The 27,400-nt window shown below is 56.7% G+C and overlaps 1 protein-coding gene across 9 annotated transcripts in view; it reads left to right on the top strand.

Moving 5' to 3' along the window:
- The window catches only part of TNS1 (tensin 1), a 62,267-nt gene that overhangs the window by 14,768 nt on the left and 20,099 nt on the right, over nucleotides 1-27,400 (top strand). For 3 of the 9 annotated variants that reach the window (XM_088168214.1, XM_088168217.1, XM_088168216.1), the window contains 15 exons: nucleotides 1,327-1,365; nucleotides 3,519-3,560; nucleotides 6,247-6,296; nucleotides 6,599-6,770; nucleotides 7,127-7,177; nucleotides 7,705-7,827; nucleotides 8,122-8,186; nucleotides 8,308-8,391; nucleotides 8,510-8,622; nucleotides 9,224-9,284; nucleotides 10,644-10,719; nucleotides 10,856-10,985; nucleotides 11,358-11,423; nucleotides 11,975-12,136; nucleotides 20,586-22,277. In XM_088168214.1, coding sequence (XP_088024340.1) covers nucleotides 1,327-1,365; nucleotides 3,519-3,560; nucleotides 6,247-6,296; nucleotides 6,599-6,770; nucleotides 7,127-7,177; nucleotides 7,705-7,827; nucleotides 8,122-8,186; nucleotides 8,308-8,391; nucleotides 8,510-8,622; nucleotides 9,224-9,284; nucleotides 10,644-10,719; nucleotides 10,856-10,985; nucleotides 11,358-11,423; nucleotides 11,975-12,136; nucleotides 20,586-22,277 — 2,926 coding nt within the window. Of the gene's footprint in view, nucleotides 1-1,326; nucleotides 1,366-3,518; nucleotides 3,561-4,051; nucleotides 4,663-4,718; nucleotides 4,850-6,246; nucleotides 6,297-6,598; nucleotides 6,771-7,126; nucleotides 7,178-7,704; nucleotides 7,828-8,121; nucleotides 8,187-8,307; nucleotides 8,392-8,509; nucleotides 8,623-9,223; nucleotides 9,285-10,643; nucleotides 10,720-10,855; nucleotides 10,986-11,357; nucleotides 11,424-11,974; nucleotides 12,137-20,585; nucleotides 22,278-24,659; nucleotides 24,738-27,400 lie in introns of those variants that run through there. The other 6 variants (XM_088168215.1, XM_088168222.1, XM_088168218.1 and 3 more) reach the window with 4 other exon arrangements.

Consider the following 27,400-nt stretch of genomic DNA (forward strand, 5'->3'; position numbering starts at 1 on the left):
AGTTGTTTCCCTTTTCCAGCCAGAGGTGCATTTATAACCTGTAAACTTCCTCATGCCGACAGCAGAGGAACACTGGGCAAGGACCCTACCTGGCTATGGGACCAATGTGCCCTGTTGTGGGGTAGCTGCGCATTTCCCCCCATCTCTGGCCCTGGGGCTGAGCGGGGTCAGGGACGCTTGTTGAGCATCCCCAGGGGGAGAGCACGGCAGTGTGCGGGGCACGGTGCAGGGTATGGCACAGCCCTCGTCGGCTCCGTCCGCAGCAGCGGCTCGCTGCCGGAGAACATTCCAGGGAGGCTGGCGCGGGGCCAGCGCCGCGGGGCAGGGAAAAGGGCCTTTTATGGAAGCGTTTCTGCATTAGAATAAAATCATAATAATAATGCACAGGGGAAGGGAGCGGGAGGAGGAGGAACCCCTGAAGAAAACAGTGAGACAGGATGGGAAAAGGCTGGCAGTCGGAGAGGGGAGCAGGCGCTGGGCCTCGTGCTCTGGGGACCAGGATGGGATGAGATATGGGTGCTCCAAGTGGGGTGCTTTGGGCACATCCTTCTTTTTATGGCCCGGGGCAGGAGAGGCAGGGTGGGGTGCATTGGGTCCCCATGCTGCCGTGGTAGGGGACCAGCCCCTGAGTGGTGTTTGTTATCTTGGCACTATCCTGGGATGGGGCAGGGGATGGCTTACTGAGGGGTCACTGCTCCCGGTGGAATTTGTAGAGGACAAAGTGCCCCAAATCACACCCTCCCACTACTGCTGGCATCTCTGGGCCAGCACAGAGCTGGAGTGCCTGTGCCCACTGTGCCAGCACCGACGAGGCGCTGCCTCTCCCACCCTGGCATGCTGCTGCTTCCCGACGGACTGGGGTGCACGCAAAACCCAAGGTTAATTGTCAGTAATTGCCGCTGGTAATTAAGGTAACAATAGCCGGGCTGTTCAGCTGGCGGCTGCAGGAGCTCATGAGGCTGGGCTGGCGTTTGTTCCAGGAGCTGCTCTTGGCATCAGGCACCCGCCCTGTGCTGTGCCCTGCTGTGCTCGCCATGCCCACCCAGGCTGGGGCTGGGGCTGTCCTGGCTCCCTGGCCAAGGACAAATAGCACAGCTGCCATGGCCCTGAGCCCGCTCCCAACTCCCAGGAAGCCAGCCTTGACTTTGGGGTGCTGCCTATGCTCCTGCCTGGAGTGGCAAGGCAGTGGATGCCCCTGTCATTTGCTTAGGTGGTATTTCTTGTGGGGTGAGTGGAGGGTGAATGCTGCATTCCAGCCTCTTCCCGTGCCCTGTGTTGGACAAGGTGTTCAGGGACTAATCCTGGCTCTCTTCTGCTTCCTTGCAGGCTGTGACCCCCTGCTCCCCCTCTGTCAACTATGAGCTGGTAAGTGACACCTCCACTGTGAGCCATGGGTGACAGCCAGGGCTCTGGGGATGCTAAAGCATCCTGCTCTAGATATGGAGCTTTCTCTGTCCCAGGGCTTCAGGATATGAATCTTCCACCCTCAAAACCACAGGGGTTCTGAGCTGGGGATAACGGCATCCCTGTTTTGGTGCTGTGTCCCCCACCATTGCTGGCTGAAGGGCATCCCACAGCTGAGCAGCAAAAGTTGGAGCAGCCCAGCCATCATGGGACTCCTGGAGCTAGAGCTTTCAGGGAAGAGTTTTTGCAGGGTTACTGAGAGGGACAGGCAGATAGGACGTGACCATCCAGGGCTCTGGGGTCCCCTGGCTCAGAGAGCCTTCCCTCCCTGGCCAGAGCTGGGGCGGTTTCTTGCACACGCGGAGATGGCTGTACCAGATGTGCCTTTGGCTCAGGGCGCCCAAGGCCGTGCATTTGCAGCTCTCATTATTGTCCCCCTCTACTATTGTCTGTCCTGGGGGCCTTTATAATCTGCTGGAGCCAGGGCGACACAGGCTGTTCCCACCCTGTCCTCTCTGGACACCAGGAGAACAGCTGGATGCATCATCTCCGTTCACCCTGTCCTGGGGGGGGCGGGTGTGGGGGTACTGGGCAGACAGCCACACTCCTTTGCCACACTGCTTCAGGCCGTGACTGGGCTCTGGGGGTACCAAGGCACTGGGATGTCACCTGGAGCAGGGCCATGCCCAGCGAGAGGTTTGGGAAGCAGGACATGATGGTGCCTACCAGGCAGCATCTTGCCAGCAGAGTAGCTCCCCTGCCCCATCCTCAGCCTGGTGATGCCCGTGGCAGCAGGCAGAGCAGGCACGTGGCAGCAGGGAGACTGGCATAGCCCGGGGCCGGTGTGACAGCCCTTCCTTTTTGCTCCAGACGTGTGCCAAGGCTTGCTGGGGCAGGCACCGGGGAGAGGAGGCCCTGGCAGGATTTCAGCTCAGCCTCGGCAGCCTGGCAGTGCTGCAATATCTGTGCCTCACACGGGGCCCTGGGCTGGGCAGCCCATAGCTGGGCAGGGGTCTTACCTCAAAAGTGGGTAGAGGACATGACCACCTGCAAGCTCCTGAGGGCAGCACAAGACCCCAAGTGAGGGAGGGCATGGGGTAGGAGTGGAACATGCTGCCTGCCCTGGGGCCCCGTGGTGGTTATCTGCCCTGGGTTTAATCTCTGCCTGCACCCCACGTCCCTGCCAACCTCCTTGGGCACTTATCGACAGCAAAAATGTGTTGGCTTTGAGCTGGGACCGTTACTGTGGCTTTAGGAGGAAATTGAAAGGGGTTTGCCCTGTCTCGTGGATGGAAATGTCTGCTCTGGCCCTGCTGCCAAGAGTAGAGCAGCCTGGTTTTGGGGGTGACCTCCATCCTCCTGGTCCCAAGACTCCCATTTGGGGATCCACCCAGCTGGGTCCTTTTGCTGTGCCACCTCCAGGCACCACAACCACCATTCCCAGATCTGTCTCCTTTTCCTGTATTTGGGATCCAGACACTTTCCCTCACCCTAGGAAGTTAAGTTCCTGTCCCCAGCCTCCTTTCAGAGCTCTCTCCAGTGGCATGTCACCAAAGTTTTCCCTATTTTGAACATCTCAGGCCCTGGCTCTGCTCCCACTGGGGTTCTTCACTGGCCCTGTGGGATCAGGCTTATCTTGGGGAGCTGGTCCTGCTGGTGGCCAGTTGCCAGGCTGGGTGTGGGACTGCACTGGGCTTGCCCTGTTGTTTACTTCCCAGCTGTAGGGTCTGACCATGGAGGATCCAGCTGGAATCCCAGAGATGTGGAGGGCACCAGGTGCCCATAATGGAACAGGCTCAGGGTTCAGCCAAATGCTTCCCATTGGCAACAGTGGTCCAGTACCAGTGGTGGTGGCTGAGAGGCAGGATGGCAGCATCCTTGGTACCTGAGTATCCCAACTCTGCACTTGGGTTTTGGGGGATTCCCCGAATTCAGGAAGACCAGATATGTTGGCAGGCAGGGAGGGGAACGGAACCATGCTGCATTTCCTAGGAAGTACCAGAAATAGTCAGGGGGAACTTTTGACCCTGGCCACACTGTGTGTGTGTGTTCCTCTCTCAATCTCTCCTCTCTCTCTTGCCTTTTTCTCACTCTCTCCTTGCTCCTGTCTGCAGCCATCCCTGGGGGAGAGCATCACCAAGCAGGTAGAAGTCCTGGTAAGTGAAACCAGTCACGGAGGCTGATCACTGCCTCAAGACCTCCTGGGGGGGGTCACTTGTACTTGTCCCATTACTGCAAGCACCCCCTGCAGCCAAAATCCCTCAGCTGGAATGCTCCTGTAGTTTCCCAACATACCTGGACCCTGAAGTCCTCTCTCCCTGCCAGCCAAGGTGATGATGGCCATGCCAAAGGCTGAGTGAGATGCCCAGGGTTGGTGACAGAGGTGGTTGTGGAGCCCAGCATACTGGGGGCTGAGGCTTTTGCTGCAAAGCTGGCTTTCTTGTCTTGGAGCTGGGGATCTGTTATTTAATCTGTGGACATGAAATTGCTAAGACAGTGTAGACAGATGCACTGCCAAAGTCAATGTGGACAGCTCCCCCCTGCCTGCAGCCAGCTTGCTGGCCTCCCTGTGTGTTGGGGCTGGGACCCAAGCGATGGAGGCATGATGGTTCCCATGAGGAAGTGGATGAAAGCCTTCTTCACCTGAGATCTGGCTTTGCCCAATGCCTCTGGTTGTCCAGGACATGTTTCAGAGGCCTCCTTTGCTGCATTACTGTCTTTCAGGGAAGTTACTTGGTATTTCTGAGACTTTTTTTGTGCCTTTCTTCACTCTTTCCTAGCAGAAGGGGCCTGCAGGTTTCGGGTGCTGCCAGAAGCTTGAGGACATGCAAAACTAGGTTGGGACTGGAAGACATATTCCTGATGGGGTTGGCAGAGGGATCTTCAACCCAACATGACTGGGACCAGCCTGTCCTGAGCTGGGCTGGACTGGGTTATACTGGCTTGGCTGGAGTCTGTCTCCACAGGGGACGTTTGCAAGGTCTCCCAGCCCAGCAGGCAGGAGTGTTTAATAACAGGAGTGCTTGCTCTATCAGCTGATTGCAGGCTGACTCTTCCTCGTGCAGGGGCTGGCGGCAGAGACGCAGCGCGGCTGCGGTTGGGAAGGGGGGAGCAGGGCAGAGCTCAAGGGCTCTTGCTGGGGCAGGGGACACTGGAGGGCCCTAGCTGTGGACACTCGCTCCCCCGGGGCTGGAGGGTGCCAGGAGTGGACCCGCCATGGCGTGGAAATGGATTAGCAAGGGGCTCACTGCTATCCAGGTATGGGGATGGAGAGGGGCTCTGGTGTCCCCACCTTATTTGCCCTCTTGTGCCTCAGTTTACCCATGTGGGATCTGGGGGTGATTCCTGGTTTCCCCATATCAGCTCTCTATTGGGAAAGGCTGTGGTTTTGGGAAGCTGCTGCAGCTGGATGGGGTGACATGGACTGACGGGACTCCCCTGGCCGGTGAGTGTGGGTGTGGGACCCCAGAGATCTCCATTATGAATGTTTGGGACACTGCACAAGCCATGATGGGGATCCCATCCCGATCACTGTTGGGTGATGCAGGGACAAGCCCATATTCAGGTTCAGGCTTGTTCCGTGCAGCCTGGCTCTCCCAGGAAAGCTTTTACCTCTCTTTTTGTTGCATTTTAACTCCTTATTTGCCCTCAGCAATGCTGGAGGGTTTCTGGGGTGATCAGAAAATTTGGGACACCCTGAGGAAAAACTGGAGGGAATTGTCACTACTGTTCAAGCACCTCTGGGCACTGAGGCAAAGCTGCTGCCTCCTGGAACGTCTTTGGCTGGGAGGGATGATATTGTCCCCAGGCCCCTGGGCTACTGAACCCGGCTCTGCTCTGCAGGGCAACCTGACCTTGAGAGGGACATGCAAAGCTGGTGGAGGGTGATGCTGGCTGTCCATGGGAACAGCTCTGGGACTGTGCTGGGTGGGCAGAAGGTGGCAGGTGAAGGATGTCTCTCCCACCTCCTCCCGTTCCCTTTAGTGTGCTAGCTGTGGGATGCTGCAGTTCTGAGGAGAATAGCAGAAGTCTTGCAGCTCTGGGGACCAATGGGGCATCCCGGGAATCAGCTGCAGGAGGCATCTCTCATTTCTGATCCTTCCAGGCGTGTTGCCTGCATGAGATGAGTCTTTAAATGACTTCTGCTTATTAGCTGGAGATACTAAAACTAATGAGGTGCGAGTGTGTTTTTCCTCAGCGGTTTTTTTTGGAAACCCTGCTTTGTTTTTTGGCTGAGGTCACAAAGTCACAGAGCAAGCCGGCTGCAGATGAAATTTTCGAGGCCGGAGAACACGCATAAATAGAAGTTTCCTGCTCCAAGAGCTCAAACATTTCCTCCAGGCATTTGGCTCGGTGGAGCTGGGGCCAAAGCAAACTGTCGTGCCTGGCTGGCTCCTCAGTGCTGCTTGGGCAGCGAACGTGCCCCTGCTGTGGGCGGGACCAAAGGAGCTCTGTCCCAACAGGTGTGCCCGCAGTCTGATGGACATAAGAGGGACTTGTGACATGCCTGAGATTGTGTCTACCTGCTCAGCATCCTCCCAAAAGGTCCTCTGGGACCCTTTGGCAAGGCACCAACCCCACAGTGCCCATGGCAGCTGGTCCCAGCAGCAATGGGGTTGTGCGAGTTGGGTTTTGCATGTGGGATGTGTCATGCTACTTGTGCCACTGGGATGCTTGGTGGGATTTGAAGACAGCGTTATTTTGGGGATGTTAGGATGCTCAGTGCAGTGTGGTGAAGGTGGGGTGCTTTGGCAGCACCATCACACCCAGGTCTAGCAAGACCCCTGTGCTGGCTGTGGCTGGGTCATAGCAGTAACTTGCTTTTCCTCTCTGGTTCTTTAGGATGCCACAAAATCCCCCAGGAGTGGGCAGTCACGCTGCAAAACATCCAGGTACTTGCCTCAGTTTCCCCCTTCTGATGACCATCTCTGCTCTCCTGAAGCTCCCTCCCATCAACACCTGCTTCTCCAGAGGTGCTTGCTATACCTGGGAGATGCTCCCAGTGAAGATGACACAGGAGTTATGACTCACCATCCCCAACCTGGGTCCCCAAGACACCCCAAGAGGACTGGGAGCAGGGAAGGGCCACAGGCAGCTGTATCCCCATGTGTCCCAGCCTGTCTTCAGGGTGGAGAGGGGTTCCCGTGTCCCCTCCTCATGCCATGTCTTGACAGTGGTCCCCTCCCTTGCCCAGGAGCATGAGCCTGACTGCAGCCATGGAGAATAGCTGTGAGCTGGACCTGGTGTACATCACGGAGCGAATCATTGCTGTCTCCTACGCCAGCACAGCCGAGGAGCAGAGTTACTCCAGCAACCTCCGTGAAGTGGCCCACATGCTCAAGTCCAAGCATGGGAATAACTATGTGGTGAGAGGCACAGCCAGATCCCTGTCAGGCTGGTGGAGGGGCTGGAGTGCTCAGCTGCTGGGGATGGGTGCTTGCAGGGAATGGATACTGCATCCTTGTCTCTGTCCGGGCTCTGTTGAGGGAGGGTCTTTGCACTATGCTGGATAGACTTTTTTGTCAATGAAGATTATCAGTCCCTTTCAGATCCCCTGGGAGTTTTTGGTTTCGTATTGCCCTGTGGCAAGGTGTTACTCAGGGTAATATGTCTGGGAAAGCCTCTCATAGCAGGATTTGGGAAGGCTTTGGGGTGAGGAAGAGGTAAGGCGGCGGCAAGGGAGGAAGATGTCCTCTCACTCTGTTTTTCATCTTCCCTAAAGCTTTTCAACCTCTCTGAGCGGAGACGTGATATCAACAAACTTCACCCCAAGGTGGGTCACAGCTGTGAGAAGCAGTGGGGATCTCGGGGGCCTCAGGGCAGGCCTGTCTGCAGAACCAGATCCCTGCTACAAGATGTCTAAGGGAGAAAAAGACACCTTTTCTATTCTATCCAGTTGGGAAAAACCCTGAGAAAAGCACTGAGACTTCACAGTGTGTTTGTGGTATTTCAGCTTGACTCCCAGTGCCCTCCCAGCCCCATATTCTCAGCCCAAAGCTGGCTGTTTCGAGTCTCCTGGAGAACTCCTTAAAGGCGTTGTCCTCATCCCTCTGATAATGGGGGAGCCCTCAGAAGCTGAGCCAAGTAATCTGGAGTGAGGGGCCTGATATCTGGGACCACGGGGGCCTCCCTGAGCCAGGGATCTGGGCAGTGGGGTGCAAGGTTGGGGTTGGGAGGTTGCATGACAGAACAACACAGTAATGCCTACCCTGTGTACATGCCCTGGGCTTTGCCTACTGACAGGCTGGGAACTCTGCATGGGAGTGCCTGTGACCCCAGGCTGTTTGTTCCCCTGTTTAGGTGCTGGATTTTGGGTGGCCTGACATGCACACTCCTGCCCTGGAGAAGATCTGCAGCATTTGCAAAGCCATGGACACGTGGCTCAACGCAGCGGCACACAACGTGGTGGTGCTGCACAACAAGGTGGGCAGGACCCATCACCGGGGCATAGCTGGGGGCACTGGAAGTCTGTGGGGCTGCAGGGATTGGGCTGAGCAGCCTCAGAGGCTGAGAGATGTAGAGAATGAGGTGGTTTGTGGTTTGGGGTGTGGGTAGGTGTCAGCACGTATATGTATTGGTGTGTGTCTAATAAGGGTTGGGGCATCTGTGGACTGGCATGTGCTTATAGGGATCAGTGTATGCCTCTGTGGGATGTCTGTGCTTGGTGCTCACAGGCCCCTCTGCCCCCGTGACACCCCTTCTGCTGTGTGTCTGCAGGGGAACCGTGGCCGACTGGGGGTGGTGGTGGCTGCCTACATGCACTACAGCAACATCTCAGCCAGGTGAGAGAGACAGGAGGTCCTGGGGTGGCCCTGGAGCCCACTGGTGACCTCCATTCCAGTGGTGCTGGGGTGGTGGTGCCAATACTTTCCTTCAACCTCATCTGTCCTTTCATGCCCACAGTGCTGACCAGGCTCTGGACAGGTTTGCCATGAAGCGCTTTTATGAGGACAAAGTGGTGCCGGTGGGACAGCCGTCCCAGAAGAGGTGAGTCGTGGCATGCCTTTGCAGGCTGGGATTTTCCCCATAGGGTGATTGGATGCAGGGGTCCCAGGTGGATGTTCCTCTGTGGGTTCTGCCCCTGAGCTGCCTGTCTGCCCTCCAGGTACATCCATTACTTCAGTGGGCTCCTCTCTGGCAGCATCAAGATGAACAACAAGCCCCTCTTCCTCCATCACGTCATTATGCACGGCATCCCCAACTTTGAGTCAAAAGGCGGTAGGTGCCTTCAGCTGCTTCTCCAGCCTGCTTCTTCCCACACCACCACCCCATATTGCCTGGCCAGGCTTGTCCTCTTTGGGGGATAGTTTCCACCATTTCCTTGGCAATTTGAATTTCCCTTTCCTTCTCAGAGACTGTTCACTCATATTAGCAGACTGCTACCCTTCTCTGGCAGAGATGCCTACAGAGGATGCCCTCCCGATGCTGGGCACTAACCCGAGCTGTGGGGTGACAATGTTTTCCTGACAGCTTTTCCAAGGATGGCACCAGACTGGGGTTTGGGATGCAGTACCCCACCTGGTGCTGGTACCTCACCTAGATCATCATCCCACCCCTATCCCCGGCCCAGCACTTGCCCTAGGTCCTACAGGACCCAAACTGTGAAGGCTTTGCCCTTTCTTAGCTCATCCACAGCATCCTTTCTGCCCATTGCAGATGTTGCCCTTGGTCGGTGCGGGCTGGCTGGGGCAGGGAGCGGCTGTTTGCTTTGGCTCCCTCCCTGTTTGGATTTCTCCCCCGTGACTAATCCCTCCCCTGGCCCCTCCGCCCAGCCGACTAACAGCAGTGTGCCTTTTCTCCCCGCCTTGATGTCTTCCAGGTTGTCGGCCGTTCCTGAAAATCTACCAGGCCATGCAGCCCGTCTACACCTCGGGGATCTAGTAACTATCTCCTTGCCATGGGGCTTTCCTACTGCCCAGCATGGGGGGCATGGCAAGCGGGGGAGGGTGGAGAGTGTCAAGGACAAGTCCTCTGTGGTCTTGTGCTCTGTGCTTTGTCTGTTTGGAGTCCAGGGAAAAAAAGGGGCTTCCTTTTTTTTGGAGGTGATAACTGGCTATACTGGGCCGTGCTGGACCCTTCTGCTGGGAGGGCTGTAGTGACTCCGCGTAGCAGCAGAGGGAGCCTGGGGCTGTGCGGAGCCTGGGGCTGGGTGTTCCCGGAGGGAGTGGGGAGAGGAATGGGGACATCTGGGAGATGAAGGCACCCTGGGAGATGAAGGCATTTCTTCTCTCCCTGCTTAAAGAACTGCTCTTCCTGCCTGGGTTAGTCCTCAGAGATCACAGAGTATTCTTAGCTGGAAGGGACCCGCAAGGATCATTGAGTCCAACTCTTAAGTAAATGGCCCATACAGGGATTGAACCCACAACCTTGGTGTAATTAGCACCATGCCCTGACCAGCTAAGCTAATATCCTTTCTCCAAAAAAGATCTTCCCCCTGTTTTAATCTCCCCACAGTTTTGTTTTTTTTTTTTCTGGTGTGGATTCTAGGAGTAGGCGCTGGCAAAAGGAAAGCATTTCTCCAGCCTCTCAGACATTCTGCCAATGCCACATCCCAATCTATGTGGGACCCTGGGCTCCTGGTCTTCCTGGAGGGACCAGAGCACTTCACCTCTGGGATATTCCCATCTCAACCCCCGGGACCAAGATCTCACTTCCATACAGCCATGGGTCCCCGTTAGCTGAGATTTACTGCCATCCCAGCCTTGCCTTTCAGCTTTTAATAGACTGTTTATGGGATGCCTGTAATAAACTCCAGGTTTATCTTGCCTGTGAAATCCTACTCCTTTCTTCCCTTGTCCCTGGCTGCTGACGCCACCGCCCGTCGGCAGCCTGTCGGCAGTGCACTGGGAGGGGAGGGCTTCCCGCAGGGAAACTGAGGCAGAGAGAAGAGTCTTCCCAGAGATTTCTCCCTCTGTGTCCTAAGTCCCAGTTGAGCCATGGGAGCCATGGCTGATAGCCCAGCCCCAGCACTTGGAACCTGGGCAAACCCTCCCACCCAGCAATTTTTGCATCCTTGCTGAGCTGTGCCTCAGTTTCCCCTTCCCATCCTCCTTCCACTGGGAATGGGTGCCCCTTGAGGTGGTGGATGGGACCCCCCTCAGTCACAGAGAGGGCCGGCTCTGTGTGTTGCACCTTCTCTGCCTGGATTTGGGTGGAAGGGCTGGTTGAGGTGGTGCTAGGAGTTTTCTGGGAGGCTCTCTGCACCACAGCTCAGATCCTCCCACCATTCCTCTCTGCAGCAATGTGCAAGGAGACAGCCAGACGGGCATCTGCATCACCATTGAGCCTGGCTTGCTGCTCAAGGGCGATATCTTGGTAAGGATTGTCAGCTCAGCTCCTGGCTTAGAAGCAGACAGAGGTTGTGTGGTTGCCTTGCCTTGGGACCCCCAGATTCCCCCTTGCCCAGGTTTGGGGGCTTGTCCTGATGGCTCATCCCTGTTCCCCTCTGCAGCTGAAGTGCTACCACAAAAAGTTTCGCAGCCCTACCCGTGATGTGATTTTCCGTGTGCAGTTCCACACATGTGCTGTGCATGATCTTGACGTTGTCTTTGGCAAGGAGGACCTGGATGAGGCCTTCAGAGGTAACTGCCCTGGCACTTCCCTGCTCCAAACTCCCTCATCCTCCTGCCCTCGTAACTCTGGTGTCATCATGGGGACATCTGGGCACTCATCCCAGATCCACCCCTGCCGAAACAAGGCACCCCTGCTCCATCTGCAGGGTGTGGTGCTGCTTGGGAAGTGGTGGCACCATCATCCATTTCATTGCCAAGACCATTACTGGTGCAGAGGGGCTACCTTGGAGCTGTTTTGCAGGCTATGATGCACTGCCCTGTGCAGGGATATCCCCTAGCAGCTCCCAGCCTTAAGCTGGTCTGTAGACGTGTTTGGGGTGACTGGCTATGACTGGAGCTATGGATGGAGATAGTCCCTTTATTCTGCTTTCTCCTTGCCAGATGACCGCTTCCCTGAGTATGGGAAGGTGGAGTTTGTGTTCTCCTATGGCCCTGAGAAGATCCAAGGTATGGCTGGCTCAGTGCCATGGGGATTGGTGGTGGATGCTGTCTCCTTTCCTTCTCCTCGACTGTGTCCCCTGTTCCCTCCCTTGTGACCTCCACCTGCCTCATTGCAGTCATTTTGTCACCAGGGTAGGGTGAGGCATCCAGACAGTAAGGCTGATCTAGAAGCACCCATGGATGCCCTATCTCTCTGGTTCTCTTCCCCAGGAGGCTGCTCTCCAAAGCCCTTGCTGGCCCAGGAGAGATGGAACGAATGTTTGAGAATGAAGGACTCCCTTGCTCAGAAAGTCCAGACCCATGCACACTCACTGCCAGTCTGTGTGCTGGTCTCTAGGCGATCCCAAAAGCCCCAGGCAATCTTGTATACCTTTGTGAGTCTTGATGTACATTCTGTGCTCTTCCATCTCTTGATGCTGCCTTTCCTACAGGAGTCTCCTGCCTTGCTGTGTGGCTCCTGCACTTTTCTCCTTGAATGCACTTTTTCCCATCTATTCCCACATCCCACCCTTGCTGGCTCCATTGTCATCCTACCTGACCATTCTGCCTCTTTGCAGGCATGGAGCACCTGGAGAATGGGCCCAGTGTTTCTGTGGACTACAACACATCCGACCCACTGATCCGGTGGGACTCCTACGAGAACTTCAACATCCAGCGTGAGGAGAGTGCAGAGGGGGCCTGGGCTGAGCCACCCCTGCCCAGCAAGCATCTGGAGAAAGGTTAGGGCTCACAAGGTGGTCAGTGGCCAAAGTGACCATGTGGAAATACTCCCTACCCCAGGACAGGGGACACTGGTGGGCAGCAGAGCTGGGGACAGGTGGCTGCTGATGGGAGTAGTGTGGCCATGGGATGGGAGAGTAAGATCTCGTGGATTTTGCCTTCTGCCACAGTGCCAGGAAGCTCTTCTTTTCAGCACATAGCTGTCAAGGTCCTGTTTGCACAAGCAGAGTCCAGCTCTAGTGTATGCCCCAGAGCTTTAGCAAATCTAAACTCCATGTCTGCAGGACTGTTAGGTATCCGGGCTACTTTGTCATGCTGCAAACATGGCAGGATGTAGATGTGCCTTAGTTATCCCTAGGGGATGAGGATGTCTTATGGACCTTCGATGGTCTGCTGCATCTCTCAGAGCTGAGAAAAGCCCTTTGAGCACCCATTTTGTTGCAGCAAGTTGACTACTGTCACCCACTTGGCAGGAACGGGCAGTACTTGTATGTCGAAGGGTAGTGGGCCCCTGTCCTGGAGGCAAGGCCACTCATGGCCAAGGAGATGCCTCGGCTTTCCTGGCCAGATCTGGAGTGGCATCCCTGGGGCAGGGACAGCTGTGGTCCCTGATATCCCTGAAGGTCACTGGCTGCTTCGAGTGGGAGCTGTGGATGGCAGTGCTTGCAGTGGAGGGTGAGGGCTCTGGGTGCCTGGGGCAGGCCAGAGTGTCTCTGCTGTGGTGGTCACATGGAGCCGGACCTGGGGCGGCTGTGTGGAGCTGGCACGGGCATTTGCCTTGGCACAGGGCAGTAAACAGGCAACTCGTGATGTGCAGGCTCAGCTATGGGCTGTGTGCAGGCTGGGGAGCTGTGGGTCCAGCCTCAAGCTGGCAAGACTGCCTGGCAGTCCTCTCCTGCCTGCAGAGACCTGAGTGCTTCATTGCATGTCTTCCCCTCTCGACCCTGGGCCAAAGTTTCTGCACTCCAGCCCCTCACAGGGCTGCAGGGTTCCCCCAAGACTCATCTCTGTATTTTCATGGGGGTCTTGGTGAATACTGGGGCTGCAGAAGTACCCCAGGGTTCCTCTCCATTTCCCCTTGGGGGTCTTAGCAGGTATCAGGGCTGTGGAGGTACCTCCATGCACTGACTGGGCTGTCCTCTGTGCTGGGAGGGGTGGCAGTAGGGGATGAGGGCACCTTGAATTTGTAAACACTGCCCCAGTTTGGAGATGAGCCGGGACTGTGGAAGGGTGAAGCCGCAGGCAGCAGGCTGCCCTCTGACCCGTGCCAGCACAAGCAGCTGCAAGAAGCCCATCTATAAGGGGTCTTTCCCAGCTGTCCCATAGGGCATTTGGATCACTGGTGGTGGGAGTTAGTGTGGGCTCGAGGGGCTCCCATCTTTTCCCCTCTCTGTTGTCACTTTTCCTCTTTTCCAGCCTGTCCCAAGCCAGGATGGGGACCCTGGCGTCCGGCTGTGCAGGGGGGGTCCCTGTTTATGGTCGTTCTTGCCTTATTTGGTCAGGGAATTGCACGCCACATTTTTGGCACCACCAGGCGTGAGCAAGCGGCGTCCGGGGGCGGAGGGGGGTGAGGTTGGCACCAGGACCCACGCCGGGCTGGGACCAGCCGCTGCTCCTTGTCCCTGCCACTGCCCGTCCTGCCACTCGGCGAAGGCTCCCCGCAGACGGTCGCTGCAGCCCGGGCCAGCGGGATCGGGATCGCCTGCCAAACGGTGGGTTCCCCCATGCTGCCTCTCTGCTGGCCACAGCCGCTCTCCGTGCAGGTGGATGCCCTTTATCCAGCGGCTTTGTCTCAGCATGGAGCACCCATAAGGGCTGGGGCGTGCCTGCCAGGGTGGGATGGTCCTCTGGGACCCCAAAGCTGGAGGGGCAGGTGGGTGGCTGGGGGTGGTCCCTGTCCTGGCGTTCCCCTCACCTCTGCTGTGTTTATCTGTGGGGACTTGGAGAAGGGAAAACTCGTTTGCAGTGGGGTCATTGGTTGACTAAGCTCTTTCAGAGCAGGGGGCATGAGAGGGGAATCTGTACCCACACATCTTGCTTTCTGGCTGATTCAACAGGCTCTCTGTCAACCACTTCCCTGGGACAGGCTGGCCCCATCAGCAAACTCGCCCTCCTGCTTTACTCAGGCAGGGTCTCTGCTGCCCACCATGTCTGGGCTGCCCCAAACTTAGGGAGAGTAGGGTATGCTGGGGTACCCCCAGAGCCTGTCCTTCTGCCCCTCAGCCATGTCACACAGCCTGGGGAAGGCAAGTGGCTCTACTTGTCCTCCTTCTTCGTCCTTGAAGGGGCTTTGTGGTCAGTGGTGGCTGCTTGGCAGGTTCCTGCTGTAGTCCCCATGGCCATTTGTTGGGTGAGGGTGTTTGAAGGCTGAAGGGAAGTGATGGCATGCTTCATCCTCCGGCTATTTTTGTGGTTGCCAGCACTGGTAGCTCTCCTTGGGGTGCCGAGCTGGCTCCAGAGAGGCAGGAGGAGGCCAGCAGCTGGATGTGGCATTGCTGGGTTTGCAGTTGGTTGGAGGATCACTGCAAAGAAATTTTGGTGTACTGCAGATGCTGTAACTCTGTATGGAGATCATTTATGGCCTGGTTTGACTTTGCTGAGAAAACCAGCGCTGATGGAGAACAGGGTGCTGGGGCTGGCATGCAGTCAGTGGATGGGCTGTCCTCAAGGTCTGAATGTGTGACTGCTTTTGGGGGACCCCAAGCTCTGCCATCCCGAGGTGGTGTGAGAAAATGTGAAAGGGCCGGGCATGTGTCCCCAGTCCAGCAGCTCCCTGTAATCACTGGTTCTCGGACCTACCCTGGGCTGGCCCTTCCTGCCCTGTCTTTTTACCAAGCCAGGAATAGAGTGGCCATGGCCTGGCCAAATGTAACATCTGTGAGAGAGTTGCTAAATCCCCACCTGAGTCATGGTTCTGGCATAGGGCTTCCCTGCAGCTCATCCGTGTCTTCCCACACATCCCCACTCACAGGGCAGGGCTGGCCAGGGTGGGGACTGGGATGAGCATCCCACCCTTTCAGTGAAGGGAGGTCACATCAGAGCCTGAACCACATGTGGCAAAGGTCAGGAGGTCCTGCAGCCCCACAAATGAAACTGGATGCTGATCCTGCACTTTTCCATGGAGGAAAAAGCCCCTTGATGGGGTCGCTGTCATCTGTCCCCCAGGAGGGTCAGCATCTCATGGGGTACATCTTTCCTAGTGGGGTCAAATCCTGTACCACTTACCAGGAGGGACTGAGGCTGCCCAGGAACACAGGCCAGGCTGTGCAGAGGTGGAGAGCCAAATGGGCCAGGCTAGATCTGTTAAATCCATTGCTGGAGCTGCTGGCGGGCTGCTGCTCTCCCCCTGTGGCTGGATTGGTCCCTAGGCCAGGCTCGGTGGGGAGGGGGCCTATTGGCTCTCCTCTTGCCTTCACCAGCTGACTAAAGCTGAAGGAATCCGCCTCCCCTTTCTTATTCTGCCCCTCTCTGCTGCTCTCTGGTCCATCTGCTACAAGGTAAGGGGGTGTGTTGAGGTGGGCATTTTGGAAGGCAGTGGGGATCTGTGTGGACTAGATGGGAATTCACATGGAGTATCCCCTTTGCTTCTGTTTTTTCCCCTTGGATGAAATGCTGGAGCATCTATGGGCTTGGCTAGACATTTCAGCTGGAGTGTGGCTATTTCCAGGGCAGGATTTGTCCTCTGACCTGGTATTTGGGGTTGTCATGTGGGGTGGTGGGGGAGTTTGTTCCCACTGGGACCGGGAACCAGGCAGGGCTGGGATTCAGGGAAAGAGAGACCAGCTGGTGGAAACTCAGCCCCTTCTCTTCCCCCTTTCAACTGTCCTTGAAGTCAAAACTTGTAGCATTTCTGTGCTTAGGGCTGGGGTTGTCCCATGGCAGGAGTGGGGAGCTCTGTCTATGCCCTCCGGCAGCCGACACAGGCAGGACAAAAATAAGCAAACTTCGGAGGTTTTGGAAGGATGCTGGCTTGGCATGTGGTATTATCTGGGAGCAAACAGGGCTGTGACTCAGGGGGCTGGCTGGAAACACTGTTCTCATCCCCTGCCGTCATCCATGGGGGTGTGAGAAATGTGCGGTTTGGGGGATTAGAGTGGAGGGAGCCTCACGTTTTGCTGAGTGTATTGGATCAATTGAGGAGTGGAGTCCTGAGCATGGGTTCAGGCAGGGGCCTGGATGTGGGGTGGGCTGACTGTCACCTGGACCAGCAAATTGTCAGTGCCATCCCAGCATGGATTTTGCTCGGGGTGGAGTAGTTTGGTCTCTGACATCTGTGGAGTGGATGGGATAATGTCATCCCTCCTGCCACAGAGCAGGGCAGTGTGTGCATCCCAGGAACAGGACTGGCGTGTCCATGCTGTGCCCGTGGTGCTGGCAGGGTAGTAGGCAAGGGGATTGTGAAACTGGGTCGGCGGGGTTGGTGGCTTGTCCATGGCTCGTTTCCACCTCTCTTTAGCTGTGTAGTTATTTCAGATGGAGAAACTCAAGTCTCCAGCAAGACGTTTGAATTTGCAGACCCGTCTGGGTTTCAGCAGCATGTGTCGTTTAGAAGGAATCCCCACCCTGAATGTGTCGCTGCTCTTTGGGGACAGGTGTGACACATGCACACAGGACCTGGGCAGGGCTGGGTGTCTCAAATGAGGGGGTCACCCAGCGGGGTGATGCTCAGTGCACGGTGCAAAGTGGGCAGGCTGTCCAGTTGTCCGGCTGTCTGTCCTGCCTAGGAAACAGTTAACGCGGCCGAGCCCTGCCTGTGGAGGAAGTAGTTAATATTCATAGCTGGAAGCTGTCTGTCTGGCTGTCCTCCCTCCATGGCTCCCACCCTCTCCGCACCTCACTGAGGTTAACTCGGGCTGGGGCTGGAGCTTGGGCGGCCCCGCCGCCCTCCCCGCGCCGCTCCCCTTTCCCTCCCGCTCCTCCCTGTGGTCCCTGTGTGGTCTGGGGCGGAGGGGAGCACAGCCGCACCTCCTCGCCTCCATCCCATCTCCGGCCTCTCCCACCTTCGGCTCCTCCATCCTCCCCTCCAGCTCCCCGTGTCCCGGGGTTCCCCATATCCCGGGGTTCCCCGTATCCCAGCCCTTCCGCCGCCGTCCGGGTACCCCTCTCGCGGCCCCGCGGGACACGGCGCTGGGAAGGGAACAGCTCCCTCCGCGAGAGGGATAGCAAAGCCAAAGGGACAAACGCCAACCCAAGCCAGCTCCAGCCGTCGGCTCCTGTACTGGACGGACACACGGGGCTGGCTGTGGACGCCGCTGGAGCTGCCACCACACCAGGTGCCCCTGGAAGGCTCTGGTGCAGGAAGGGGTGAAGGAAAGGGATTTTGCTGCCTGCTCCTTCCCTTCACCTGGGATCTTTTAATCCCCGTCCCTTTTGGTAAGTCATGACTTTGCTTTTCTTTGGTCTGGGGGCTGGGTTGTGGTGACCCACGGCTCAGGGACTGGGGTTGCTCTGTGCCATCATACCTGGTTGCAGGATGAAACCAGAGATAAAGAGGCTAAACTCTTCCTTCTGAGATTCAGCTCATCAGACCCTACATCTTGCAAAGGGTCTCAGGACCCCAAGGTCTTCCCTGCAGGCTGATGCTTCAGAAACGCACTGGGGCCAGGGCTCTGGGTGGGGAGTGGAGGCAGCAGGTGGGATGCTGCTGGGGACACGACACAGGGAGACACGGTCATGCCTCAGCCTTGTCTTCTGCACCGGTGCAGAGCTGTGGACAGGATTTGTGCTGGTGCACGAAACTGTGTGCTGCACCCCACTGCATGTGAGGCAGATGCCTGGGATTTTGGGGATGCGAGCTCACCTCCTCGGTGTTGTCACACTTGTCCTGGACCAGTTTTTTTACTGGGTGTAGCCAGAGGTTGCTGGAGAGGGAGAGGACAGAGCATTTCTCCTCTAGGGCAGTGAGCCTGGCTGCAGGGCTGAGACCAGGCTGGGCTCAGTGCTTCCCACAGCTGCCTCCATACAGCTGGAGCAGATAGAGCCAGAGCAGAGCTCTGTCCGAGGCTGAGACCAGGGCAAACCCAGCCCACGATGGGATGGCACAGTCTGCCAGGCAGGAGCTACTCCGACCTTCAGGGATGAAATCTGACCTTGCTGGGAGCTGCAGACAGTTTGCAAATGGGGTCCTGAGAGCGTGCTGCTTTGAGGGTGGCTAGTTCAGCTAAGGCGTTCTGTTCCATTAAGCCTTAGTTTTATTTTATTTTGTTTTGTTTTGTTTTTTATTCAACTTCTCAGGTAACAAGCAGTAGATAGTCATATGAGAGATAATGTGGCCCAGGGATAGTGGAGGAGGCTTCGGAGTGGCAGCAAATAGCAGGATTTGTCTCATGGCATCAGAGCCCATGGGGCTGAGGAGAGGATGAACAATCAGGTGTGGGGCAGAGCAACCTTAGGATAAGGGCTTGGCTAATGGCTGAGCTGTCGCAGGCAGTTCCTTGCTTACTACATTGGTACCTCTCTTCCGGGGGTGGCCACCAGTCCCTCTATGTCCCCTCCTTGCCAGAGGTTCTGGGGAAGGTGGGACGTAGCAGTTGGGGCTTTCTGTCTGCCATGACCTGCACTGTGCCCCATCCTGACCTCTCTCGGAGACATTTCTCTCAACTGTGGGGCAGTACTCAGCCTAAAGAGTAATAAAAGCCTTTCCTGTCTATTTTCTCCCTTGGCACCGTGTGCTTACATTTATATTTATTTATTCCCTTTTCCTTTCTATTCCTCTGCTGTTGTTTTCCCAGCCCCCATCCTGGACTTTTGCCCTGTTTCTCGGGATCGGCCAGCACCCATCACTGCCTTCAGACAGGAGGTCTGTGCCTTTCCTCCTGTCTCCAAGTAGTGTCTCAGCCTGTCCAGCATTGACACTGTCCTGGATATGCTGCTTTTTTCTTTTTCCCTCCATGGAAAGGGTTTCCCTCCCTCTCTTCCCCTTTTCCCCAGTATGGGAGGTGTTGTGGAGACAAATGCTGCTGGCTCCTGGCTTTACTGGCTGGATGAAAAGTTCTGAGTCTCTGGGAGAAATTCCACCCCATCTCATACCAAGTGCCCAGAGTGGACTTTGCTGCATGGTCCTGAGATGCCTTCAAGCCAATGGGAGGCTTTGGGGCTCAACTGCCTCCTTGGGATAGTGCCAGTGGGGATTCAGGAGTGGAAAATCAGCAGCAAGGCTCTGAATTTGTAGGACTTGGGCTCAGTGTTACTGCCCTCCTCTGCTTTATGGTGAGGGGTTGTTGGCGTGGGAGCTGCCGGGGTGCGGGTGTAGCGGCGTGGGACTGGTTAAGCTGTCCCGGCTCGGAAGTGTTTTGCTTGCTGATAGGACCGCTCTGATTTCACACTATCGTGTTAGGGCCGTCTTCCGTCCCTGAGTCAGCCACCTGGCCCCTTGCCAGGGAAGAGTCATTTTTTCCTCCAAAAGAAAGTGTTTAACACTGCTCGCGGGACCTTCCAGGAAACCTCATCAGGGAGCTGGAAAAACAAGAGTCTGCAGCCTGGTCTGTGCTGTGCTGCTCTGGCAGGGGGGGATGCAGCTTGGGAGCTATTCCCATTGCTGTCAGTGGCCGAGGTCCCACTGTATCCCCAAAATCTGTCTGCCCCACTTGGAAAGGTTTACAGGGTGCAGCTGGTTGTGGTGTTGGTGCTTACAGGTATGATGGAAGCTGGGGGGGGCTCAGAACTGGAGTGCAGGATTACTGGTGGTAATGCTGCCATGCCCTGGCTGCCCCCCAGCCTTTTGGGGCTGTGGAGCAGAGCCAGCACCTAACTGGGGCAGGTTGACCTGGTCTGTGAGAGGGTAGGGGAAGAACAGAAAGAGTGGGAGCCTGTCTGTAGCCAGGGAAGAAAAAGTCAAGGATATCTGGCTGGCTGGATCCATGCATCATCTGGGAGGAAAGTGGGCAGGGAGAGGGAAGGTGGGTCTGTGGTTCATCTGTCCTTCACCCGTGGGCTGAGTACATCCATCCAGCTGGAGACACAAAGAGCTACGAGGTCACATACTGATTTCCTCCACCCGTCCTCCTACAGCCTGTGGTGCATCTCCTCCGTCCTCCCTGTTTGCCTCCCTGGTGCCACATGGCCCTTTGGGGTTGGATGAGTCCTGCGGAGCAGCGATCGCTGACTATGTGGGTAGCCCTGGCTCTTGCCAGCCATAGAGGAGAATTGCCAGGAATGGTACCTGGAAGTAGTGCACAGGATATTTGGTGGATCCCAGTGGAGCAGGCAGTGCTTGCGTACGAATCGGGGGGGATGTGGGGGCGCATGGGGTTGGGGAGGACCTGGCTCTAATGTCTCTGCATGGTGGCGCCGGTGGGAGTGTGGAGGGTGCCGAGGAGACATCGATGCTGGTCATTAAGTGTTCTGGCACACGGAAGAAATCGAAATCACCGGCTAATGGGACCCATTAGCTCCGTGCAGAGAGCCAGCAATTGATCTGGGGTCTCGTGTTCGTTTCTCCCCTTGCAGAGGTTGGGCACACACAAGGGCCCCTGGATGGGAGCCTCTACGCTAAAGTGAAGAAGAAAGACTCCCTCCACGGCAGCACCGGTGCCGTCAACGCTGCCCGACTCCCGCTCTCGGCAGCACCCAACCACGTCGAGCACACACTCTCAGTGAGCAGCGACTCGGGCAACTCCACCGCCTCCACCAAGACCGACCGGACCGATGAGCCGGGGGTGAGCGCGGCACCCAGTGGCCAGGCGGTGCTGAGCCCCGAGGAGAAGCAGGAGCTGGATCGTCTCCTTGTTGGCTTTGGCTTGGAGAGCGCGCCGCCCATGCACAACCACGTGCCCGGCCCTGTGCCGGCACGCCTGCCCGCCATGCCGGGCCGCCACGTGGTGCCGGCTCAGGTGCATGTCAATGGGAATGCCGCGGCACTGGTGGCCGAGCGGGAGACAGATATCTTGGATGATGAGCTGCCCAACCAAGATGAGCACAGTGTGGGCAGCTTGGGCACACTCTCTTCCTTGGACGGCACCACCACTGCCAGTGAGACTGGCTACCAAGAGGCACCCCGTGTGGGCAGCCTGTCCTCCCTGCCCAATGGCCCCTCGAGCTGCAATGGGGCTGAGAAGCTGCTGAAGGAGGGGCTGTATGATGGCGAGCCGCTCTCCAATGGTGGCTACCCCTACAACAACCAGAACACCCTGATGGGCCACCACCTCCGTGACACACTGCCTTCCTTGCGGCCCTCAGCATCCACTCAGGAGCACCTTGCTGGCTACCCACAGCGCCTGCCAGGCTCCCATACCCCAGGGTGGCTCCAACCTCAGCCACTGCCCAGCTCCCAGCCCTACCTGTATGCCTACGACCACCCCGGAACCTACCGCTCCCGGTCCTTCCCGGCAGTGGACACTGCCAAGTACGACGTGAACCCAGCGCTGCCCCAGGCCCCGGCTCGCAGTACCAGCAGCCGGGAGGCTGTGCAGAGGGGCTTGAATTCCTGGCAACAGCAAGGAGGAAGCCGGCCACCTTCCCGTCTGCAGGAGGGCGGCATGGAGAGCCACAGCCCCAGCATCTCTAGCTGCAGCCCCCAGCCCAGCCCGCTGCAGACGGTGCCCCCGCACAGCCACAGCATGCCTGAATTCCCCCGGGCGCCCTCTCGCCGGGAGATTGAGCAGTCCATCGAGGCACTGGATGTCCTCATGCTGGACCTCGCACCTGCCGTCCACAAGTCGCAGAGTGTGCCTGCCACCTCCCGTCAGGACAAGCCCGCCGGACCCCTGCCCTCCTCCCTTTCGACCCAGCCCATTTCTGGTCTCTACGCCCGGCCAACCCTGCAGGTGGCCCAGCCGAGGTCCTTCGGCACGTCCGTGAGCCCCGTGGTCTCTGAGCCTGGGGGCAAAGCCTATTCTCCCGGAGAGCTGGACTATGGGGTGCATGATTATCGGGAGACCTATTCACCCTACAGCTACCAGCTGCCAGAGCCCAGAAGCTACAGCCATGCCCCAGCCGGAGCACAAATGGGCACTGTCCCACTTGGCACCTCGTGCTACAGCCCTGTGGGGTCTCAGCAGCAACTCACCTCCTCCCCACCTTCCCCCACCGTCCCAGCACAAAACCAGATGCCCCTGAAGGGACCGGAGAGCTATGAAGACCTGTCGAGGTCGGGAGAAGAGCCCTTGAATCTGGAGGGCCTGGTGGCCCACAGGGTGGCAGGTAGGATCCTTTGATTCCTTGTGGGGATGGGGAGGATTGCATGTCCCGAGGTGCTGGAGCACACGGGAGTGGCATGCATGGTAGAGCTGGGGATAAGTGATGTGGAGACTCCTTGTCCGTGCTGGATCTCGGCTTGAGACTGAGCCACTTGCCATGGAGATGTGCAGGGCAGGGGAGCAGCCTGTGCTGCTCTTCTTTGCTGAGATCCTCTTTTGCAGCTTGCTATCTGAAGTAGCATTGCGCAGAGGTGGGCAGGGGTGGCTGAGGGTGTCAGATGCCCCCCATCCTGTTAGGGTAACAGGGCTGGTCTGTCCCTGGTGGCAGGGCTAGTAGCTGGATCTCAGGGGAATATCTTTCTTTTGGGGAGAATACGGCGAGTTTGGGAAAATGTTTTCATCTCTGGCTGAGGTTGTCCTACCTGGACCCCACTTGGACATGGTGTTCTCCCTGCCTGGAGTGTGATCTGATGTAGAGTCCCCACAGAGAACTGGCCTTGTGTTTGATGTAGCTGTGCTCATCCCTGATTTCAGTTTCTGCTTTCCCCCCTGGATTGCTGTGTTCAGTGCTCGGACCTCCTCGGGCAGCTGGGGTGCTGCTGGAGTGGGGACTAGGCTGTTTGTCAGCTGTGATTCTGCCCATCTTAGCCCAGGGTGGTTTGAATCTGGACCTAGCCGTGGGGCAGTGGTCAGGGGCTGGGAAGACATTTCCCAGCCCTGCCAGAGGGGTTTGGTGCTTGGCTGGGTGCCCTGCTGAGTGTTGGTGCTGTGGCTGGATGAAGGCATTAACTCTGTCCTGTGGAGAGGAAACTGCATCCACCAATCCCCTGCCCTCCTGTAGCTCTAGTTTAGGGGCTTTGGGGACACAAGAGTGTCCCAGCCACCCGGAAACAAGGTGCCGTGGTGCTGTGGCAGCTTGGTGCCCTCCCTCCCCACTGCTTCGGCTGCAGTTGTTTAATTGTGGAGTGACATTTGGGAAGGGCTTGGGGCTGTGGGCCAGTTCGTGATGCTGGGGCTTGGCAGCTTCATCCCTTCCAGCTCTGTGCTCAGTCCAGAAACTCGCCCGGCATTAGAGGGAGGGGAAAAAGGCTTGGCTGGAAAAATCCAACAGCATCAACCTCCCAGGACTGGGAACTGAGTCACAGGGTGGGGGGCAGGAGGGGTAACAGTGGCAGGAATGGGATTGAGGAGGGTCATAGAGTTGTTGGAGGAAGTTTACGTCCATCTGAGCCTGACTTCTGTGATCCAGATCAGATTCACAAAGGGTCACGGGCTTTTGCAAAAGAATTTAAACAAACGTAAGGACACAGGGATGCCCAAACTGCACTGTATGTGTGGATTTAATATTATAAGCCGCACATGCCTGCCCTCCCGTGTCGCCCCATATGAGGTATTAAAATGGGCTGGAAAAGTGGACAGTTTTAAGGAGAGGAGGAACAGTATTTTTAGTGTGTGGGAAATGGATTTTTGATGGTGTCTACCAGAAAAATCCATCCCTCCAACCCAGTCGTCAGGGCTGGGCTGGGGTCACTGTCATCCCCTTGTAGCCACTGGGTTTTCCAAGGAGGAGAGAGGCATCTGGGGGATGGTCCCAGCCTGTGGCCACCTGTCTCCCCTGGAGCTAGGCCTTCTGTGCTGAGGTGGAGACAGCGCAGGCGGGTGGCCTGACCTCTGGTGGGAACGAGGTGTCCTGAAGCCAGCGTTGGGAGGGGACGGCCCGCAGGGACAGTGGGGCATGGCCGTGTTTGTTTACATTCCCTGCTGCTATAAATTGCCTGCATGTACTGGCGCAGAGATGAGGAGCATCTCACACCTCCTCTGTTCTTCGTGGAGGGAATGCTTCCATTCCTTCTTCCCACTGATGATGGAGGGGAAGAGATGGCACCGGGCACACTGTCATGCCCAGCATCTTCCCACAGAGGGGAGGTGGTCCTGTCATTCTTTAAGTCCCTCTCATCTCCTAGCAAGGCATCTGGGCTCATCCCTTCTTGTCCCAGCCCTGAGCATTCTGTGATGAAGGGGATTTGCATGGTGCCATCTCTGAGAGGATGGTGATGGGGCAATTGTGGTGTTGCACAAGGCTATATATGACTAGAAGCCACCATTGATTTCCCATATGGGTTTATGTGATGCCTAGAGCCAGGCAAGCTGGCTGATGGAAAAGCAGCTCCAAGCAGAGACCGAGCTCCTTCAGACCCCAAATGACCCCAGAATTATCTACTGGACCCCAGCTAATATTTTCTCTTCTTTTTTCTCTCTCTCTCTGCCCCGCTGTTGTATCTCGTGACATTTGTCCTGTCTGCCCCTTCCTCTCTCTGTGGGGGACTGTGTCTGTCCTCTGTGACCTCCCACCCTCCTTGCACTCCCTGTCCTGGTATGCTGGCAGAGTACAACGCCAAGCTCAGGGAACTCAACAAGAGCATCAGAGTTCCCCGTCCTCCTCTGAACCAGCAACGGCCCTCCGGTTTGTTCATTCCACCTCCTTCCTTTCCCCGTTTTCCTTCTCCAACCTCCCCCACCCATCCTTCTCCTTCCCTCTCTTGCATTCTTCCCCCTCATCCTTCCTTCCTTTTCCCATCTTCTCTTTCTCCTTCACCTTCACCCCTTATTCCCTCTCATCCTTCCTTCCTCCTCTATGCATGCTGAGTGATCTGTGTGTTGCATGGATGTGGGATGGAGGGAGGCTCAGGAGACCATCTCCATGCAGGATTGGTTCATTTTCTCAACAGAGTGATGGTGAGAGCTCCCACTGAGCCCCTCCAGTGATGGGGGAGCCCCTGGTCCTGAGTACAGATTTCCCTGCCCACGCTTAGTTTTGCATCTTATCCAAGCCTCGCACTGCTTGCTGGTGGGGTTTTCATTGCTGAGCCAGTTCTAGACCCTTGCTACATCCCCTCCAAGCTTTGCCCTGACCATGACTCACTGTCCTGGGAAGCAGTGACTGGGGTGCAGCTGCATAGAACACAGCTTTAGCCAGTTGTCAGCCTAGAAGGATCTCTTCTACGTCAGTTTAGGAATCCCCGTGTCTTGGTCTGCAGCTGGGGGGTGTGGGCTGCTGAGGCTGCATTTTATGCAGTGTGACTTTTGCTCCTTGAAGGTGAGTGTGCCCTGGGTGATGCATGCTGGTGACCTGCTTGGTGCTTGTTGTGCACCTGCTTGTCCCAGGGCAAAGAGAAGATGGGAGATGGAGTGGGGCTGGGGAGTCACTATCTTTCTGTGTGACCTTTCTCTCCCCATTGGCACCTTGGGTTTCTCCCCAGGAGGACCAAAGAGGTTTGAACCCTCCCAGTCCTCAGTTATTTTATTGTACCCATTTGGGATAATCAGGTGGGGCATGGGGAGCAGTCTGTTCCAGGATGGGGTGAGTTGGGCTCTGGTGATGAGCAGCACACCACAATGTTTTTTCTTCATGCAGGCAGGGAGTGAGTTTGCATATCTCTCTTCCCTGGGTGTTGTGTGTCCCTGTCTGGCTTTAACTGCTGAGTGCACATCCCGAGGGCCTTGGGATGCTTCTTTGTTTTCTCCTGTCCTATGGGGATATCACCTGGATCTTACCTGGCAGTAGTCCTAGCATCTCATGGCCTAAAAGCAGCTGCCTCCTGATTTGGCCTAAAACCTGCTGAAAAATTACCTGGTTTTGCCATCCCTCCTGTTTCCTCCTTCCCCAGCTGTTATGCTCCCTACCCTTCCCCAGCCCTACAGCTGTGCTGAGTCTGAGGGCAGTGGGTTGATACTAAGTTAAGTATTTAAATGAGCAGCAGAAGGAGTGACGGTGCCACAGATGTTGGGTGAGAGGGTGAGGAGTGGGGTACAGGCTGCTGCTCCCCTTTTATAAACAGGAATCTGTCCTCCTGCAGGCATCAAACGTCCTTGGGAGTCCAGTGACAGGACCATGGCTAAGGGAGGCTGTATGTCTGCTGAGGGGGCAAAGCAAGCTGGGGAAAGGAGAGTTTGTTTTTCAAACATAGTTTCCATCCCATAAATCACCCAGGGGGTCGGGGGAGCCATGCTCAGAGCCTGGGTTTCCTCCAGGCTTTGCTCCGGGCGGCCTGTGAAGTTTCCCACTCTCCGCTCCTGAACAATGAGTCCCTTTTTTCCCTTCTCCTCCCTCCCCTCCCTGTGGCCCCGGCTGCTTTCCATGTCTGGGGAGTGGAGCAGCCGGAGCTTGCTGAGCTCCTGGGTGTCCCAATGGGCCAGATCCAGCACCCTGTGGTTAGGTGGCGTGAAGCCCTGGGGATGGAGCAGGGAGTCCCACGCTGCAGATGGGTGATGTGCACTGATAGCCAGGCTCCATCCATCTGCCGTGTTTAGTGCTTCCCAGCACTAAAATTCAAAGCTCGAGGAGCCAGTCCCTGCCTCTCTGAAGTGCTCGGGCCGTGCAGCTCACTTTGGAATGGGACAAGGGATGTTCCTGTTGATGCTCCTGCAGTGTTCAGGTGAACCCATAGTGCACAAAATGGAAGGGAAAAAAAAAATACAAGAGATTGCTGTTTTTTCCCGTGGTCACAACTGCGGGCTACAGTCCCTTAAAGCGAAGAGCAGGACAAAAATATGGGGTGACCCTATGCAATGCTGCCCATACCTGCAAGGCAGCTTCCCAGGGACCCTCTGTGTCCCCCTGTTCTCTCCACGAGTCTTTTTAATGGCAGTCCCCCGTGCCGGTGAGCACCTGCAGAAGGGATCGGGAGTTGTGTTTCAAAGCTGCTCTTAGTGGAATTTTCCAGGCCGCCTCCGCGGCTGGAGCCAGCCCCGTTGGCTCGAGTCCCCCGCCTCGCAGCCTGGCCGCCTCTCCCCTCGAGCCGCGATTTTATTGTTGTTGCCATTCACTGGGCTGATTATTTAGAAATGTGCCCAGGCCACCTCCTTCCCTGGAGCCCTCGCAGCCCTTTCCCCGGGCCGGGAAAGCTCTGGTGTGTGTGCCCAGCGGTGGAGAGGGGAGGTCAGCGGGCACAAGGCGGGTCCCATGCGGAGCCCCGGGAGTGAGGGGAAGCAGCTGATGGCTAGTTTTCCTCCGCCAGCCCGTGGGAAAGGAGTTGGTGTTTGAAAAGTGCATTTCCTGAAGCGTGATACTGGCCATTCTCCCTTTTTATTTTTTTCCCTTTTTCTCTTTTTTTCTTCCCTAATGTG

Source organism: Sturnus vulgaris, chromosome 7 (assembly GCF_052056855.1).
Source record: "Sturnus vulgaris isolate bStuVul1 chromosome 7, bStuVul1.hap1, whole genome shotgun sequence".
Taxonomy (NCBI): Eukaryota; Metazoa; Chordata; class Aves; order Passeriformes; family Sturnidae; genus Sturnus; species Sturnus vulgaris.